This window comes from Anabrus simplex, chromosome 4 (genome assembly GCF_040414725.1).
Source record: "Anabrus simplex isolate iqAnaSimp1 chromosome 4, ASM4041472v1, whole genome shotgun sequence".
NCBI classification, from domain to species: Eukaryota; Metazoa; Arthropoda; class Insecta; order Orthoptera; family Tettigoniidae; genus Anabrus; species Anabrus simplex.
The window spans coordinates 250,802,095-250,820,628 of record NC_090268.1 but is presented as its reverse complement, the minus strand read 5'-3'; the positions used below and the strand labels follow the sequence as shown (position 1 = coordinate 250,820,628).

Sequence of the window (18,534 nt, the reverse complement as noted above, 5' to 3'; positions counted from 1 at the left end):
TTTTGTTTCCGATGAAATGTGCACTACATGTTCTTGAGTAAGTCGTAGGCTGCCAAAGTGATCCATCAGTGCTAAAAATTAAAACCAAAAATTAATTAAATCGGATCAGTTGAACTTATTGCAAACATGTGCAGTACTTATGTGTAGGCCCACTTCGTTCGGTTAACTGCGTGTATCCATCGCTTCCTTCGGTCTCCTTTATCGCTCGTTTTGGAAAACAATAACATTGTACTTCACTTCCCATATTTGCGTAAGTATTGGAACATCCGACAATACAACAATTGCGTTTACTTGATCTCCTTCTCTCTTCCATTATCATCGGAGTAACTACACGCTCCGTCATAACAGAACAGTTACTGCAAGTCTGGAGTCCGCCTCACGTGTTGTTCTCCGCCCGGCCGCTAGAGCGACACGCACGGTGCCTATACTGTGTTATGACACGGAGATGGCATGGAAGTAAACAACTTCTTGATTCATAAATTGAAAAAATCCTCCAAAGCAGCAGTGTTACATGTGTAATAGGCGTTCTAACTTCCGCCTGCACCGGCCGTTCGTGGTACGTAGGACTTGCGGAACGAGTCTAATCCAGTGGACGTGCAATGTACTTCGAACTGGCTTGAGTTGTTAAACATCACATCAACACTATCAGTATTTCAGTGCTAATGGAGGGCATTTTGAACATTTCATGTAAGAGTGAGTTTCATGTGGTATGCTGGGGTGTGTTCTGTTCCTTTGCGTTTTCTGTGATTAATTTACTATGTAGAATTGTGGAAAATGTCCATATAACATATTTTTCTCTTCTGTGAGTTAGGAATGTGTTCTAAATGTTCGGCCGTACCTGATTGTTACACTCTGTACATGCCTGTATGCAGACGCGCCAACTCTCCCAATTTAAGTGATCGTTCTTCCCGATCTCACGATTGCAAGCACAGATCATCTGATTTTCAGAACAGTCTCAGTAATTTTCGTATTATTTTAAACTCCCACGTTTCCTCATTCTATCGATAGTAGTTCTAATAATCACAACCGGATGTCGGTACAGGGCACAGTGGCCAGCTTAATAATAGGAAGTGGAAGTTGCAAGCGAGTAACCTAACCTATGGAGGTAATATGGGAAGTTCTTTGAAACAGTATTCTTCGCTCTCTTCCTTTCCTTGTTAATATGCACTGTTGCGAGGTGGTCTGTTGATAAGAAATCTGTTGATTTTCGATGCAGAAATCTTCAGTTCTGTCTCGATGGACGTTCCTGGTTTGCTTGTGGTAGCAGTCTGATCTTCCCGAGATTCCCAAAATTCCCTATGGGAATTAACATCTCCATAACCTCGGAAGTAGCACGCCATAGATGTCTACTCGGGGCAGGACCTGCGTAAGTGCTCGTGTTACGTCACGTAGTACTTCTTGGTTGTATGTCTTAATATTTGTTTTGGCCAAAATGTCAAAAATAAATTATGATGTGGTGTTTAAAAGTGCTTATAGGGAGGAGTTTCTGTGTTTCAGTGAATCCAGGAAGGGACCAATGTTCACATTCTGTACTATATGTAGGTGTGATTTTTCAGTTGCGCATGGCGGAAAGTGCGATTAAGTCAAACATGTTGAAACGAAAAAACATAAGGAGAGTCTCCATTGTGTAGAAAGAAACCAGAAACTAAACTTTTCATGTAAAAACAAAAATGTAAATCCTGTGACGAATACCGAGGCTTTATTTATGTCATTTGTCGTAGAACATGACCTGCCTGTAAATTGTGCTGACCATCCGGGGCCTTTGTTTCGCAAAATGTTTCCTGGTTAGGAAATTGCTAAACGATATGGGTGTGCTAGAACAAAAACAGCAGCTATCATTACAGAAATGTGCTTTTCATGGTAGCAATAAAAGTGACTTGAAAATATATCCTACTGTTGTAACATTTTTTAGGCTGAGCTCAATGAAATTGAGTTGTCTATTCTCTGTGCCTAATTTAGAAGGGAATGCCACTAGAGCTGACATTGCCAATCTTTTGCTATCAACTTTTCAAGAATTCCGCATTTCATTAAACTGCCAAGCTCTTGGTGCTGATAATGCTCCAGTAATGGTGGGATTAAGGAATGGTGTGGCAGGATGTTCGAAGCGGGAAAATAGTAACATAATGATCGTAGGGTGCGGCGTGCATGCATGTAAATGTAGATTAAAATATGTATGTTCAGTCCTCAGCCCTAAGGTTGGTTGGATCCTCAACAGCTCTGCTATCAGCTTTCATAGATTGCCTAGACATCACTGAAGAGGCATACTAGGGAAATGAAGAGTGAGGTAGTTTCCCGTTGCTTTCCTCACCGAGCCAGAAGATGCTATTACATATCAGCCAGCCAAGCCCACTGAACCCTATGAGCAACATTTTCACACCATTCATAGCAGGGAATGGCATTACTAGCATTGCTCTTACCTGTCGCTTTCACATTGTCAAAGCCAAGGATAAGACTGAGACAGGCCATTGAAAGTAACAAAAATTGTTCTAGCCTATACCAGAAGACATAGTGCACTGTAAACAACAGGTCCGGCCTGCAAAGGCATAAGATAAAAGTATAATTGATGTATTTTATCAGGAAAGGAGTGCAAAGAGGAAAGAAAAGTTCAGAAAATTTCAGACTTTACACAACACAGAGATCAGGAAAACTCTGAAGCACGTGTCTACGTGATGGTTTATCAGTAAGAAGGTGTTTAGATAGGATTTTGCTGCAGTGGGACTCTTTGGGTACTTTATTCAGGAGCAAAATTGTGAAGTAAGGATTCTCAGATGGGAAATTTTAAGACTTACAAAATTCCTAAGCACAGTCTTAGTGCAGATGTGTCTTGTTTGTCTGAAAAGGTGAAGCATTGTCATAACATTTCACCACACTCCTCAGTTAAAAGGAAAACCCAGTCACATCAGTTTTGCCCAGATGAAATGAAACAACTGATGGCACTGAGAGCCATGCTTTGTCACGTGAAGAACGACTGTTCATGTTCCATTCATCAAATTTACATAAATCTTTTTGCCTTTTTCTCTCAAGTTTTTTAGACATCTTTGAGAATCCAAACTTAGCTCTTCAGTCACGTATGCTGCACATCCACTTATTGAAGTCAATTTTGGAGGAAGTAATTGAAGAATGTGAGGCAATGTTTGTGAAACAACACATTATTAAAAGCTCCTCCTCTCTCCTTGATGTAGATTATCATACTCCAGCAAATCAAAAGAATGATTGTGATCTGATGATAGGGAACTCTGAGTTTGTTTTGGTGAACACTTTGAAGTGTGAGGAAAAGTGCATTTTCTTTATGTCTGTTAGAATGTGTTTCTCTTCATCATGTGACTACATTGTACACACATTTCCGTTCAAAGATGTTTTAATTAATGCAGAAGTTGCAGATATTTCTGTTATAAGTAAGGTATGATTTTCTAGCCTTACATTAACAATTTCCGAACATTCTGACTGGTGAAACGGAACCTTTAGTTAGACACTGATATTCTGCACTTCCAGTTCTGTAACTTTCAGCTCAAAGAAACAGACTTGGCAAAAGTAAGAATTGATGTTCAGTGGGCATTGGTAGGTCAGATGAAATCAGCTGATTGTGTACTTAAATATGGCAGACTCTGTAAGGTGATGTTTGTTATTTGTTCAATTCCACATAGCAATGCAGAATGTGAAAGGATTTTTAGCAGTCACAAAGACAAAAACACAGCACAGATCCTTGCTGTCTGAACAAACTTTGGAGAAACTTGGAACCTTGAAATTAGTTCAGCAAGGCAAGTTCTTTGAGCAAAAATTTAGTTCAGAGTTTCTGAAGGGCTAAGTCAGCTATGGGTGTGTTGAACAACAATTAGTTGTAATGTGTTCAGCATGTTGAAGGATGAGAGGTCTCATGATCCTAAAGTTCAGGTATGTTCAGTATTTAGTATTCACATATAAATAATGCAAAATATATATACATGTAGTCCAAATAGTTTTAATCTATAGAATTATAATGAATTAGTACAGGTTCTGCCATAAGTGGTGTGTCATACGCCACGATTTGCCGCCAAATTTCTTCTGATTTTTTACTTTTGAAAATTGGAATATCTGCCGTATGTTTTCATTTTGCCCTGATGTGTAGGGTCTCACCACTTCCTGTTACTTACCAAAGTAGTGTGTACTAATTTATGTGCCTATGAGGTTTCAGAAATTAAGTCACATTGCTTATGTTTGGACCTAATTTAAAACTTCCTGTCCTACTCGAAATGAAATGAAAAGATTCTTTCATTAGTATGTTGCTTGTGGCTCCAAATGACGTGCCATATGGATACTTATGTATAGTTCTTCTTTAAGACGCCGTCTCCGAGCGGAGGTTGGCGATCCACGTAACTAGCTCTGATCTTGACAGCACAGAATGGAATGCCATTTCTGAAGTACAGCAGTGCCATCTTCGAAGGTCTTTCAGCCATGAATTTCTTCTTCACTTAATAGTAACCTCTTGAAATATAATTTACCGGGCGAGTTGGCCATGCGGTTAGGAGCGTGCAGCTCTGTGCTTGCATCCGGGAGATAGTGGGTTTGAACGCCATCGTCGGCAGCCCTAAAGATGGTTTTCCTTGGTTTCCCATTTTCACACCAGGCAAATGCTGGGGCTGTACCTTAATTAAGGCCATGGGCACTTTCTTCCCATTCCTAAGCCTTTCCTATCCCATCGTCGCCGTAAGACCTATCTGCGTCAGTGCGACGTAAAAAAATAACAACCATAGTTTATGGTACTCTGCTTGGTTATTGGAATATGTGAGGAAGTACAGAACAAGGATAGCAGGTGATTTATTAAGTCAATTATTAATAAGGTATTTCCTCTTTAGAATTGGTTAAGTCTATTTCATTTTTCTGGACATGTCTTCAAATAAGATTTGTCTCTCTGTAATCGTAATGGTTACTATTCTAGGATTCAGTCTTATGTTGAGCACAGACTGGTAGAAGGGTAGAGACAAGCAGTGTTGCCGGTCTTACAGCGGTAGGTTTAAAGCTAAAGGTATGACTGCTACACATGCTGCTTGTCAGCTGCTCAGTACAGTGAATGGTGGAGTCTCTACCACTACTGTGATAAGTCGTAAGAAATTAACAAATGTCTGAAATATCACTGAACATATACAATGCAAACGCACCCTATTACGTTTGTAACGGCAAACTGAACAATAGCAGCTGACTGTCTGGCAACCTGGCTATGTTAACACGTGTTCGGGGAGCTATGACCTCCCCCATAGTCCATCTCATGACCGAGCCTAGCCGATGACAATGGCAATGTCAATGTCACAATCAGTACCCCTCTGCACCTCAACTTCCCCTGGCCTGTCCACTGCTTGTGGCATGTACCCAACATAGCCTGAATCCTAGAAGAGGCCTAAATATATGAATATTTATAGTTTTCATACTAGCAGAATATTATATTTATATTTAAATATTTTCCTTGAGAATCAAAACTCATTTATTGCAAATTTCAGATTATAATTATTAACAGTATTCAAGTTTTGCTTAAATCAAACTACATATTTTGATTGGTTTTGTGAAACCAGAAACATTTTGGAAAACTTGTTTCCTCAGTAGAGATATTCTGAACTTGAACAATTTCTTTTATCTGTGACTTGATATTCGTATGTATTTCCTTAATATATGTGCAGAAACTTGAAGAACTGAACAAGTTTCCAGATTTCAATAACTACTTAATCTTTGTGCTTACAAAACTTACTTCAGAAGGTAGGTGTATTTGCTTATTGAACTAAAACATGTTACTTCTCATTGTAGTACTATGCCAACATTTAATATACAGTAAAACCTGCCTTTAGTGGAACCTGTATGAATCTGAAAACTAAATTAGAACATTTTCCTAGTCCCGTGAATTATGGTTTAATATTTCTGTAGGTTTGCCTAAATTTAGCAGAACCTGTCTGACACAGAAATGGAAGGAAATTTTGCGACTAATGGAAAATATATATAAATTTTTGTCGTAATCCTTTTCAGTACATGTGCATTCCAAATGAATCTAAGATTGCTGAAATAGCATTTGGCCAGGAAATGAACGCGGAAGGTGCCACCTATCTGTAGATCATGACAGCGATATTCCATGTGGTTTGGACATCCTTTGCTGTAGGAATGTGGAAGGATTGAAACTTGAGGCAAGAAACTTAGGGGCCTCCTTCATCCTTTATTGAATTTAGTCACCACGCGAGTCAGTGGCCTATTCTGAGGGCTATCAAGGCTATTGGTGAAGCCCTAGCCTCAAACAAGAACATTGAAAATCTAAAGCACATTATATTGTAAGCATCTGGCACATTGTTCCATTTACCAAACTTGAATGCAATGAGATAAAATGTCGCTCGCATTTCTGAGTGCAAGGCATCGGAGAAAGATATTGAAGCCCAGACACTGCGTCCCTGTCCTCTCGCCTCACCTCCAATGGCTTGCTGCTGAGTGACTGATAGGTGCGGGGACTAGGGGGATAGGTGTGCTAGGCTTCGGTCCATCAGATCTCCACTGCTAATGAAGGAGAGATAGCTCAAAGACTCAAAGTTCTCTGGAAGTTTCCAAATAGGCACATGCGTTCCTCATCATATATCCTTCCTCACCTCATACTTCTGACTTAATTATACAGATAACAGAGTGCTGGTATTTCACTCCCTTTCGCTTCGACATCCTTCTAGGAAGACACTGTCTGAACTCGATAGCTGCAGTCGCTTAAGTGCGGCCAGTATCCAGTATTCGGGAGATAGTAGGTTCGAACCCCACTGTCGGCAGCCCTGAAAATGGTTTTCCGTGGTTTCCCCATTTTCACACCAGGCAAATGCTGGGGCTGTACCTTATTTAAGGCCACGGCCGTTTCCTTCCCACTCCTAGCACTTTCCTGTCCCATCGTCGCCATAAGACCTATCTGTGTCGGTGCGACGTAAAAAAAAAAAGGAAGACACTGCAGGGCTACTGTTGTAGTAGTAATATAGTTTTCTTTTTATAGGTAGATCTCCTAAAATGAAATGCACTCTTTCAGGTTTAGTGTTTTTGGTTGGTTTGAATCAAACCTGTGGTCATGGGTCAGACACCACCACTGATCTCCCGAGGAAGCTAATAAATCAGTGAACAGTGGATACGACTGCTAGTAATGCTGTAAAATTCAAACATTTATCAAAGGACAATTAATGCAGCCTATTACTGTTGCTTTTTGGATGAAGCAAAAGCTGTGTATCGCAAGTGATGCCGAAACTTCATTCTTCTCAGGCCACATACTGCCGCTTTAATGTGGGAAAAACTGGAGGAAATTCACTGGACACATCTGGAACACGCTTTGTAGAGTCCAGATTTATCGCCCTGCGACTACCATTTGTTTGGACCACTCAAACAAGACCTAGGAGGACAGTGGTTTGATGATGATGTAAGTGTAGAAGAGTTCGTGCGCAACTAGCTCTGCACACGTCCCTCTCCTTTCTCTTAGGACCCTCTCCTTTCTATCAGGACGGCATCAAAAATCTTACCAATCTGATAAAGAAAATGTGTATCGATGCCTGGACATTATGTAGAAAAGTAATCTCTATATGTTTATTATTTTGGTTGATGCAATAAATTTTAAAAAAGTTCCATTTATATTTGATCCACCCTTGTAGTATTTTAATATTATTGGATATGGCTATGTTCTCGAGACCAGAAGAGATGTTGTACCTTGCATACATAAAGCCATGGGAGGTCTTGGGATTCTCTATTACTGTTTTGGTCCTAATATAAAATGGGGAATTTTATGTTTTTGTGTGAAAATGTCATAAAAACGTAGTCGTTTTATTTGCACAGCGTAACATTTTAAAAGGTTTATTATTTCCTACTTGTACTGGCTTGTGCAGCGAGCGTACGTTCTGGCTGAGCTCAAGGTTACGAATAACGGAAATTTCTGGAAGTTTGATGATATTTTTTTCTCTTTCAAATTTTGCTTGTGATTAGTGATAGGCAGAATTGAATATAATGCATTCGAGAACTTTTGAGAATCGATACTTACATTGGAGACCATATTCTGGAGTTCAGCCTATCCTTTAAAAGTCGATGTAGACCTAATTTACACAGTACAAGCTTTCCATAAACTTACTGTATACTAGTGATCAAATTACAATGGAATATCAAAAAGAAAAGGGGGGGGGGGATTTGCCATCATGTTGGGTGCTTTTGTATCTAATGTGCTTCATTTGATTATATTTGAGATTTTAAAACCTACTTGTGGTGGTTTATTGTTTGGCTTGGCATTATTAGATTTTTTAACGAGTTCGGCTGATTAAATTTGTTGACCTGAAGTTTTCACAGGAAACTGACAAAGTTTCCCCTGTAAAACTAAATGTAAAGAATCTATAATGTTTGAAGTTGGCCCCGCAGTCTAGCTTGCCTGCCTCTCACCTGGAGGCTCCTGGTTCAATTCCCAGGCAGGTCAGGCATTGGACATGAGGATTGGTTCAAGGTCCACTCAGCTTATGTGATTACTGGAGTTAGGAATTTTGGGTGCACAATTTGGGGATAAAAAAGTGCAAAAAGCTGTGACAAAGAACTAGCACCTAAACAGCCCTAAATGCAAATCATTGATTGATTGATGACACACCAAGGACTGCCTGTGAGCGGGTAATTCTCTAACGTGCTGACATAGCCCGACGGTCAGATGTTGCTGGATTCTGTGCAACATTCGTATCACGCCGGAGTTCATCCAACCCCAACAACAGATACAGAGCCAGAACACCAATGCTTGGCCAAGTATGCTGGATTGTGTCGGATGCCGAGAGGGCGAAACTCACGCACCAGCCCATCATTCGTTGAGGGAAACGTGTTCTCAGAGAATATAACATTTGACCAATCATGTAGAATGTTGTAGTCTGGAAACTTAAAACGGGACAACCTCTGTTCACCAGTGAGCTTTTGTTTCTTAGTCGCTTGTCAAGATTGCAATCCTTCCTCATTCGGGCGTCTCGTGGAAAAAACACAGCCTGGCGTAGCTGCAAAGCGCTCGTGAATGGGGTCAAACAGACCTCGGCAATCAAGCAATCGCTCTGTTTCATTGCCTGACCCAACATGAATTCAAGCCAGCATGTCGACTTACATTTCCCAATTTTCGAAGACGTATTATCCAACAGTCACCATACTCTGTGGGATGCCGTGACTCCGCACCCTTTATTTTGGATAAACGGTGTTCTACTGTACAAGGTTTACAAATATCTCACACTGCTATGTACCTACTGGTTTTTATCATCTGGAGTGAAATAGCTCTACAAAATCTGTCTGCCATTGACATGAAATTCAAGACAATTGATAATATAACGAATGAGAATAAAGCATAGCGGGCACGGTTTGGCAGCACTTGGAAGGACGGGGTGATCAGTAGGTACTGTAGAAGCGATCTGTCCTGGCGCACTGCCATTGACACCGGCGCGGATCTGGGATGCACTGGTCTGTACGTGCCATGCTGTTGGCACAAGGCAGTCACGTGGCCACACACAATAGTGCTTCATTCGGCAACAGTGCCACCTGCCAGTGCCTGCCATACTGTTCGATGTACTTGTGGGAAAAACAGGCTTCATTGATATGTGTTCTTGTCCTTACTAATGGCATAAATAAGGTCAATATTCATGTCAAAAACCTTTTTATTCTTGTAAACGTTTCACAGATTTATTTTTATGGCAGTACCGCTGGCACTGGTTCATTTTAAATCGTGTCTACCATGCAGTCTCTGGCACTGGGTGTCAAAGCACGTTGCCAGTGCCTTCCTTACATCACTATTTGCGGGTATAAGTAAAGCATGTTTTCTCTGTTTAAGTAATACCAAGTGAGTAGAACTGCGGCATGTTTGAACAATGAATTTAATGCTGTAGTAGGTGTGAAATGATGAACGCAGCATTTTATCCATACCGGCTTATTTTGTCCAATTCATATACAGGGTAAAGCGAAATTCGCGCACTCGGGCGTCGCAGCGCGACTCCTCACATGCCAGCAATAAAAAAATGTCTCTCACAAAAGTTCGTCCCGCGAGTATATCCGGCAGAAAAAGGACGTTGAAGAATGGCAATCTGGCAACACTGTAACCACGTGTAGGGTAACTACCTTTGTCAGCACTTACTGCTCGTGTTGGACAGTTGGTGCAGTGGATAGAGTTTTGGGTCAGCATGCAGGAGGTCGAGGGGTCGATCCTGAGTTGAGGCGTATGTTTTTTAAATTTTGTAAATGTAGTCCAGGTAGTATGGTATCTGGCATCTTAATAGTCAACTGCGAATAAATTCACGCCCACGACGTGAAAAGGGCGTCTTTCAAAGCTGGCAAATGAAAGCGATTGTTCGTCCATTTCTAGGATCGTAGTATGTAAGTACAAATGGTTTCTAGAGGACCCGCTGCAATCACTGTTGACGATTAAGATGCCAGATACCATCCACCTGGACTATATTTACGAAATAAAAAGCATACGCCTCAACCCAGGATCGACCCCTCGACCTCCTGTATGCTAAACCCAATACTCCACTGCACCAACTGTACAGCATGACCAGTATATGCTGACATAGGTAGTTGCCCTACATGTGGTCACAGTGTTGCCAGATTGCCACTCTCCAACGTCGTTTTTCTGCCGGATATACTCGCAGGACGAACTTTTGTGAGAGACATTTTTTATTTTTGGCATGTGAGGAGTCGCGCTGCGACGCCCGAGTGCGCGAATTTCGCTTCACACTGTATATAGAATTCAATTGGGATGTATAAGAAGCAAGAAAAAATATAAGAACTCCTCTGAAAAAGGAATGCTACATTACCTTCCTCTCTAAAGTTCAATTCAGTTGAAATAGAAGATTTTCATAAATCTTGTGAAGACTGTGGTACGGTTTACAGATAGAACTTTTGTGTATTCTTATTGAATTACGGCATATGTACATGAAATATATTTGCTTGTGTGTGTTATTACAGCATGGTTTCACTTCAGTCCGACAAGTAACAGCAAATTTTAAGAAGGGAGCTGACTTATTTACACCAGGCAAACACCGAAGAATATGGTATATATCTGTATATCAAAATAAAGGCAGAAATATATAACTACAAATTGAGTGAGGATGAGAAAAGTGTTTATTTCCTTAATTCCTCATTGAGCTTAAAAACAGACTTAATTATGAATATCTTGATCGTTTACTTGTGTAAGGGAACTTTGATTATTGATACTTACGTTAGTTTGTTGATTGTTATGTCTCGTGATTTGAGTATGTAGAGTCTAGTTGGCAGCATTGAAGAGCCATTAAAAAAATAATAGGGTGGTGATATATTTACTTTTTAGTGTATAGCCTTATGTCCCGAATACTATAACATTAATTTCATGTGGATCAGTGGTAGTGTCGATCTCCAGATCCCAAGATAGCGAATTCAAACCCGGTGGAGGTAGTCGGATTTTTGAAGGGCACTCCATGTCGTACGATGCTGGCATGTAAAAGATCTCTGGTGACACATTTGGGGTTTACCTGACAAAATTAAAGCCCAGCCATAGACGCCCGAGAGAGTTTCGGTTTACTTGGTCTGCCATCTGGTAGGCATATTAAAACGGTACGTGGAAATTGACGAGCAGACAGCCAGATGGTGTCAAATTGAAATATCTGCATACGGTAGCTGAGGCCATATGATTATTATTGTTATTATTATTATTATTATTATTATTATTATTATTATTATTATTAATAATTTCATGTTTTTGAGTTTGAATTCTTAAAAATTTAATTGTGTACTTTTGCCTTTGCAGATGAACCAACCAGATCCTTGAGTGGTTTGATCTTGAAGAACAATGTGAAGGCTCACTTTCACAAGTTTCTGCCAGAAGTAACGGAGTTTATCAAACAAGAATGTTTGTCTGCGGTGGGCGATCCCTCACCCCTTATTCGAGCCACTGTGGGTATCTTGATAACCACCATAGCTTCGAAGGGGGAACTCACCACCTGGCCAGAATTGCTGCCTGCTCTCTGCAACATGTTGGATTCTCAAGACTACAATGTTTGTGAGGTGAAGTAGATGTCACTTAAGTGTAATGCTACTTTTTTATTGAGTAAAATAAAAGTGTGGTCATTAGTGCTACAAAGCAGTTCTTAGCAAGGTAGCTGGATGTGTAAGTGGTATAGTGACTCACTTCTCATGAATGCAGCTGCTGTTGAATCTTGGGTAATATATTGGGATTTATTTAAAAGTACCAATATGTCCAAACTTTTCTGTGTGGTTTAACCCTCCTGGTTGCGCCACTTTTCATAATTCCGTTGGTGGAGTGCTACTCTAACTCTTGGGTATTCAGCATTTTTGCGACCATTAATCAATGTATTAAAGGTTATAGTATTATGTTGTTTTTCCGCAAGTTTAGTATTAATACAGTGTTTTAATACAATGTTAATACTTCATTGAAAATACTGTATTCTTAACTTGCATAAACAGGTTGTATCAGAACTATACCGACAAAAAAATCGTGGATGCTCTTCATATTATGTTAAGAACAATACTGTATTTGGTTTGGCAAAAAAACTTTCTCTTTTCGAGAAAATGAGGTTTCTTTGTTACTTTCTGGTGCACGTTTCAAATTGAAAAACTTGCTGTATTTTCTATGGCAAAGCATAAGCCTAAGGTTTCCAACAGGCTTCTGACCAAGTTCTTGCCTAATACTTTCCTGCCTTATTTTGTCTCTCGTCTTTTTGAGACATGACCGAAGGAACTTCATTTCAGTGGCCTGTAGGCGACTTTGTGCAGATCTAGTCAACATTGCTGCTTCCAGTCCGTATGTTAGAATTGGTACAAGATATGTTTTGTACAGCGTGAGCTTGCAAGTTTGAGGAAATGAGTCATCCCAAAGTAATTGATGAATAGAGTGGTAGAATTTTGATGCAGCTTGTATTCTATTACCTATTTCTTGGTTTATGGTATTGTCAGAAGAAACGAAGCTTCGTAAGTATTTGAAGTTATTGATAATGTCTACTTCTTCATTTTGCACTCACAGGTGGACTGCTTCAGGATTTCGACTCGTCACTAAACCGGCGGTTTTAGTTCGGCTGATGATCATTCCTATTCTTTCAAATTCTTCTTGCTAAAGATCCAGTTTAGCTTGGACTTCTGCTTCTGTCTTACCCCGTAGCATAACATCAGCAAATAAAAGTACATTTGTTGTCTGATCCTTCATTTTCACTGCTTTTATAACCTCATACATTATAGTAATGAAGAGAAAAGGTGATAAACAACTTCTTTGTTGGACTACGCTCTTGGTTTCAAAACAGTTTGACCTGCCTCCTTGAATTTGCACACAGCTCTTTGTCTCTCGATATAGTTGTTTTACAATTTACAATTTGCTGGCTAATAATTAAAAATATGGAAGAACCCATGCCCTTTACGAACTGTTTGAGAATACGCTAAAGACAATAAATAATATTTACATAAAATTGTCCATCACTTCTTGTGAAAAATTTTCTTCGATGTTAAAATTTGAATGAAATTCCATTAAAATATGACATGTAGTGCTGGTAGCTGGTAGCTTCAGTGTACTGACTGAGGGAGATTTGAATTCTGGTCTTGGAATAGGAAAATTGGACCAGAATACTTAAAAGCTTTAATTCTTATGAAAATTCCTTTCCAAAAATAAGCTATTTCTGGTAGAAGGAATCTAATGCTTCTGATATAGCCTGTCGTTTGCCAAAGATCTGCGCTGCTTGACCACCATATTGATAGCTTAATTCTTATGAATATTCCTTTCAAAAGCCAAAGTCTGGAAAGCGAGAGATATATAATTTCACACAACTTTGATGGTAAGCTTTTACGTCACGCATTCGTGACAGAAACTCGTATCTTAAATTTCCGAGGGTTTTAAACCCATTCATTATATATATCTATTATATATTATATACCAGTTGGTTTCATTAATAATTTCACTGAACATATTATTGGTGAAAAGCAGTTGAAAAACTCTATTTCAGTCTCTGGTTTCATACGTCGTGGTATATTGTAGGCTGAGACCTCTGTAAACTGTGATTTCTTGAAATCTGTTGATTTATAATTGTGCCAGCCGTCAGCATCAGGCACATATTGGGTTACGGTACACAAGCCGACCATCGCCACTTCACTTTTAGGCTTTGTCAAATGCTATTAGATATATTCATTAGAGTACAAGGAAGGAGTAGAGGTGTGAAAATACTGAGGTTTTGTGTGTGACTTGACATATACAACATTGAACAGTAAACTGTACATGACTAGAAGAGCACATGGTGGCCATGTTTGTTAACCATCGCTCAAGCTTTCATGTGCGAGAGTGGACAGCTGACGGTTACACTGCCATCTAAATAATAGATTTTTGGCTGACCGTCAAATAGTATTTGGATTCTAAAATGTTCCACGGTGAAGAAAAAGATGGCAGTACAGTATAGCATCGTGTATCTTTACGGCTAAGAGACGGCAAAGTCAAATATAATACTAGATTATAAATTCCACCTGTTCAATACATAAGAGTTCAATACGGGAATATCGTAATGGCGGGCCTCACCCAACAGACGAGGGGTAAGGGTTAAAAATTCTATCACTGACAGATTAAATCTGGCTACAAACATCAATATCTTTATGAAGTATAAAGCCCACTCTATTTCTTGACTCCAAGTTATTTCCAGACCAGTATAGTTTATAGTCTAGACGGAGGTGTCTTATTCCTGTTACCTTCCATTGGGTTTCACTCATCTCCATGAAAAGAATTTTCCTCCTTTCCAACATATCAACTATTTCTTCAGTTTTGTCAGTCTTAGAATATTCTATGTTCTAATCTGGCAACTGGGTCTTGATTTGGGTTTCGTAGCTGGTGAAGCTTCAGGGTGTTAGCCGTCATACGCACCTAGCTGTTGTCATCTTGAGTTCTTCAATCCCAGGCTCGTATTTGTCTTGAAAGTGATAGCAATTACTCACCAAGTGACTTGTTAGGCCTAACGTTAGAGAAGATTTTCTGTCATGGTTATCTCCCTTAGCCTTTAACGCTGCTGCCCCACAATTGCAGAGATGCCAGCTATTACAATTCATTCCTAATAATTATGAATTACCCATCACAATTACGCCTTTACGAATCACACACCACAAATTAAGATTTTTTTGTTGATTTTTAAATCTAAGTGTATGAAGTGTTCAAAAGGATACACAAGGAATTCCTTTACAGCTTGAATTCTCAGAATATTATTTTCAGATTTCTCAATAATAATTTATACCCCTTTCCTCTCCCTCGTTCAAGAATATTTCGAGTTTTAATGTGCCGAACGCAGAGTGTGCTTCCAGTACTGGAAAAATAGGCACCTGTGAACTGGTATATCTTGCGGAGTTGTCTTTGTTCGTCACATGACCAGACTTCCATGAAAGTATGAGAGTTCTTTTGTCTTTGTTTTGATGGCAAAGTGGTGACAAACTCAGTTTCATTGTGGATACTGTGTGTGTGGCTATTGAAGTATTTATTGCGATTTTGGTTGCCAAATTTACATATATTGCTCTTCTAGGATATATGCTAATCGTGTGTTACAAACTGCAAAAGGTTTGAAATAAAGAAGCGATTTCTTGCGCAGGAAAACACGTGTGGTGACGTTACCATGATTAGTGACGCTAAGTAATAAACCAAAAATAGTTCGAACATTTAGGGAGGAATACTCGAAAGAATGGCCCTGTTTACTGTGTTCCTCAATATCTCATTCCCACGTGTTTTGTAGTGTGTGTAGCTGTGATTTTTTAGTTGCGCATGGTGAGGAAGAACAAGCCTGAGTTCCGTGCTAATATGAACACTGAACTGTTAAATGCTCTGTTAGTGCAGAGAATGCACACGATATCAAAAGGAAAAGCACGTCACCAGTGTATGTTTACCAAACAGTAACTACAAGCTGCCAAGGGAGCAACTACAGTACTCAACAAAAGAAATGATCCTTCAACCTCCACTCAGATATGTACTGCAGATCACCTGTTACTTTAGCAGGTATGAATCATACACTCTTTATATGCCAGTCTTTGAATATCTGGTTGAATTGTATGGTGTTCATTGATTTTGCAATGATATGTAAGTTAGTAAGATCTCGAAAAAGAATTTTTACGGCTGCCCCCCCCCCCCCCCCCCCCCCCCCCAAATCTCCCCTCATGTCTGAACGGCTGCATTACGAATTGCCTTTCTTGAAAGTTGGCATCTCTGCAATTGTGTATTCCTTAAATCTCAACATTGTAAATGGACTGGAATACTGAATGGAGGAAACAATACACCCAATGGTTTGATTACAGTGGATGTACAGTTTGCCCCCCCCTCCTACTTCGATGCACAGTTCACTAGTAGTGACCTTTGGACTCGGTTTAGGATGTGTGAGGTATCGTGAATGACCTGAAAGCTGCCTGTATTCTTGGTACAAGTTCTTCTCTTTCTACGGCTTCACGTATTAGTCAATTTGGGCAGAATAAACTGTACATTGCCTACTGGGGTTGGGAAGTGACTATGCAAAACGAACGAGAAACTTTTGCTTTTGCACTGAGCATTGTCTCTTTCTCCCCCTTCCCACTTCCCCTCCCTTCCCTCTTCTGACGCACAGCAACAGGTAGCGGCCGGTTCTCTGGCATAGCATATATGGCAAGTTCATCAATTTGAATCGCGTGCCCAGAAGTAACATAGTAACTTGATTTTCTTGAAAAAAAAAAAAATTCTCTGCCAATCCGATTGCACCATTGTTCATAACACAGACCATTTGTGGTATTTTTGTCTGTTTAATTCTGATACACTCGGTATAACATAAAACTGAAAGTTTGAAGCTTAAACATGTCTCTTACAAAACAGTTTTGGTCAAAATAAACAAACAAATGGAAAAAATATGACAAAACCGGCGTCTTATATCTTGTTCCTGCGTTTTGATAGGTTGCAGAGGTGTAAGAAGGTGCGGTCTTGAATGGGTGGACAGAGAAAAAGATGAGAGCATAATTTAAAGCACTAAAATTTTGAAATTTTATTTCTTTCCTTTCTTTCTTTCTAACTTTAAACTTTGATGAACAACACCAAATAATAGTTAGAATTACGATGAGATCATCAGCTCTGATGACAGGAAAAGTGTCAATCAAACTTCAGGTACACAATAAATTACTAAATAAGTTTGTAGCTCGAATGTTATACTATTTCAAAGAGCACTTTTGCTCCACTCGGTTACACTCCAGGAGACTGAGCTCCGAAATTTACAACATTCCAGCCTCTCAAAAGCCCCAAGCCTATGATACAACAATGAACTGTGATTGCTGTAAGTAAATATAAGGTGCGGTCATATCGACCACGCACACCCTCTCATGAAATTGCTGGTTGCGTGCCCTCTCCCGGGGTATGATTATAATGTGTTTGTCCTCAGCAGCATATATATAATAATAAAAAAAAAGGATTTTCACTATGTCCTCTGTTTTCAAATACCTGTCTCTTGTCTTCGCTTCGAAGTGGAGTGAATACCAAATTTAGAAATCCCTTATTTTGCAGCATTCTTATCAGTTTGACCAACCGTCTTGTAAGCACATGACACTGCACACTTTTCTTCACTTAAGATATTTATTTTCCTCATTTCTGCAGTGGTTCTCTATCATGCAAATATTGGAGCAGTACTGAATAAAAGTCATTGTTGGAAAAGAGGCTAAACCAACAGACACTTGAAAGGAAGGGAAAGTTGTTTGTATTATAGCTAGCAGTAGCTAACAGTGGGTACTTTCATCAACAAAGGTAAAGCAATATAACAGAATCCAGAATGTCTAAATAACAAATATTAAGAATCATATTTTAGTGTGTAATCAGCGTGTTTAATTTTTAAATTTAAAATTTTTTTTTGCAGCAGGAAATGCATTATAAATACAATAAATCGCGATTAAGTGCTGTATCAGTTTCATGAAAATGTAGAGAATTTCAGAGCTGAATTTAGACTTCTTGATTCTCATGTGTTTATTGTTTGAATATCTATGTATACCAGACTTTCTCAGAATTTGGGGTTTACCAGTATAGCACTTTTGTAAATCAATAAATGTCATATTCTTCACTTCCAATGTTTTCCCATATTTCATTTCGTAAAAAGACTGGTGTCGAGTGTTGTGTTGATCTTCCACTTGAAAAGGAAAACCTGTCCCTCATGAAGTTGCTCTCTTAATATGTCTTTCTCTATTCTTTCCACGACTTGAGTAACGTGGGATATGATTGCTCTAAGTATTACACAACTTAGATGATTTTTGAAAATAGATATTATTTTTCCCAACCTCCTCAGACCTCTTTGCCTTTTTTTGTCCTTTACACATCTAATGTTAACATTTCTACACTTTCCTTCTTTTTTTAAAAAGTAATTTGTTTTGAAAGTAATATGTGAATATTATGTTACAGGGTTCCTTTGGAGCATTGCAAAAAATATGTGAGGATTCTTCTGAATTATTGGATAGTGATGCTCTTAATAGGCCCCTCAATATTCTTATACCAAAATTTTTACAGTTCTTCAGGCATACTAGTCCCAAGATCAGGTAAGGAGGAGTTGCACTTACTTACATATACATGTAAAGCTT

The 18,534-nt window shown here is 39.3% G+C and overlaps 1 protein-coding gene across 1 annotated transcript in view; it reads left to right on the top strand.

The window, feature by feature from the left end:
- Positions 1–18,534, top strand: part of Tnpo (transportin 1) — a 341,883-nt gene that overhangs the window by 23,319 nt on the left and 300,030 nt on the right. Inside the window, exons 2-4 of the mRNA XM_067145500.2 lie at positions 5,649–5,724; positions 11,744–12,000; positions 18,359–18,492. Coding sequence (XP_067001601.1) covers positions 5,649–5,724; positions 11,744–12,000; positions 18,359–18,492 — 467 coding nt within the window. The remainder of the gene's footprint in view (positions 1–5,648; positions 5,725–11,743; positions 12,001–18,358; positions 18,493–18,534) is intronic.